Source organism: Orycteropus afer, unplaced genomic scaffold, assembly GCF_000298275.1.
Source record: "Orycteropus afer afer isolate SDZICR_OR568_19922 unplaced genomic scaffold, OryAfe1.0 scaffold00212, whole genome shotgun sequence".
Classification (NCBI taxonomy): Eukaryota; Metazoa; Chordata; class Mammalia; order Tubulidentata; family Orycteropodidae; genus Orycteropus; species Orycteropus afer.
The window spans coordinates 2,446,016-2,447,123 of NW_006921799.1; the positions used below are offsets into that span (position 1 = coordinate 2,446,016).

Consider the following 1,108-nt stretch of genomic DNA (forward strand, 5'->3'; position numbering starts at 1 on the left):
CTCTCTCCTGGTAGGTGTGATAGAGAATGAGAGTGGCTGCACAGATCTCTGTTAACTGTTTGTGAAAAGCAGTTAAAGGTGACTCAGGTTCTTATTGGGGTCTTGTATCATTGGCCTGTTGGTGCAGAGGAAGTGGTGACCCTCACTCAGTAAGTGGAACTGCAAGAGGTATGGGTGTTGTGGTTGGGTCATATGTGCACGGTTGCTGTCTCCCATTCAGTTAGACAAAAATTACTGTCAAAAAAACATCAAAAAATAAAAGCAAGAGGACAAAAAACACACACCATATAAACACACAGGGACTATCAGCAAAAAATGAAAAAAATAAAGAAGAAAGGCAATAAATAGGAGAAAATTTTTAAATAAATAATTTTAAAAGAAAAATATGAATATCAAAAGGGAAGAAAAGAAAAACTCTGGATATCAGGGTGGGGGGATAAGTGAAAGAAGTAGAGTAGGAGAATAATGAAGAAAAAAATGGGAAAAATCCAACAAGAAAAACAAGGAATGGGGAGAACAACAAGAAAGAGAAAAATGGTTACCAGGAAAAAGGAAGAGAGAAAAAGCTGAAAACTAGAATGTGGGACAGGAAGAAGAAAGAATAATAATAAAATGAAGTAAAATAAAAAAGAATAATTTTAAAACAAACAAAACCAAACAAACTGGAAAAAAAAAATCTAGGTGGGGCGGGGCAAGCCACCCATACTCCATCAGAGCACACAGATTGGGATGGAATTCCTGCCGGCCCAGAAGGTGGGTGAAAGGGCGGCATGGCTGCATCTCCATTCACCAAGAGGGTATGGGGTATAAGAGTAACAAGGATAATATCGCACCTTTACAGTCCTTTGTGCCAGGTATGTCTTTGTTGTCTCCAGGAAGTGGAGCCTATTCCTAAGAATTTGAGCGAATGCTGTCACTTTAAATATCCAAAATGGTCAAACTGCTTGTAAACATTCAAAATGGCTGTACCCTCCGGACAGCCAAAAGTCCATAGCTCAGTTTGTCTCCTTCTTTGGTGTTTCCTTTTATTCACCAGCCATTAGTGCAGTCCTCCATGCAGTCCCTGGCTTGTTGTTGTTGTTGTTGTTATGTACCGTCATGTCGGCCC

General features: G+C 39.8%; 1 protein-coding gene across 1 annotated transcript in view; it reads left to right on the forward strand.

Moving 5' to 3' along the window:
• The first annotated feature begins 799 nt into the window (after nt 1-799).
• KLF12 (Kruppel like factor 12) overlaps nt 800-1,108 on the forward strand; it is a 448,102-nt gene continuing 447,793 nt past the window's right edge. Inside the window, exon 1 of the mRNA XM_042781980.1 lies at nt 800-854. Within this exon, the coding sequence (XP_042637914.1) occupies nt 800-854 (55 nt within the window). The remainder of the gene's footprint in view (nt 855-1,108) is intronic.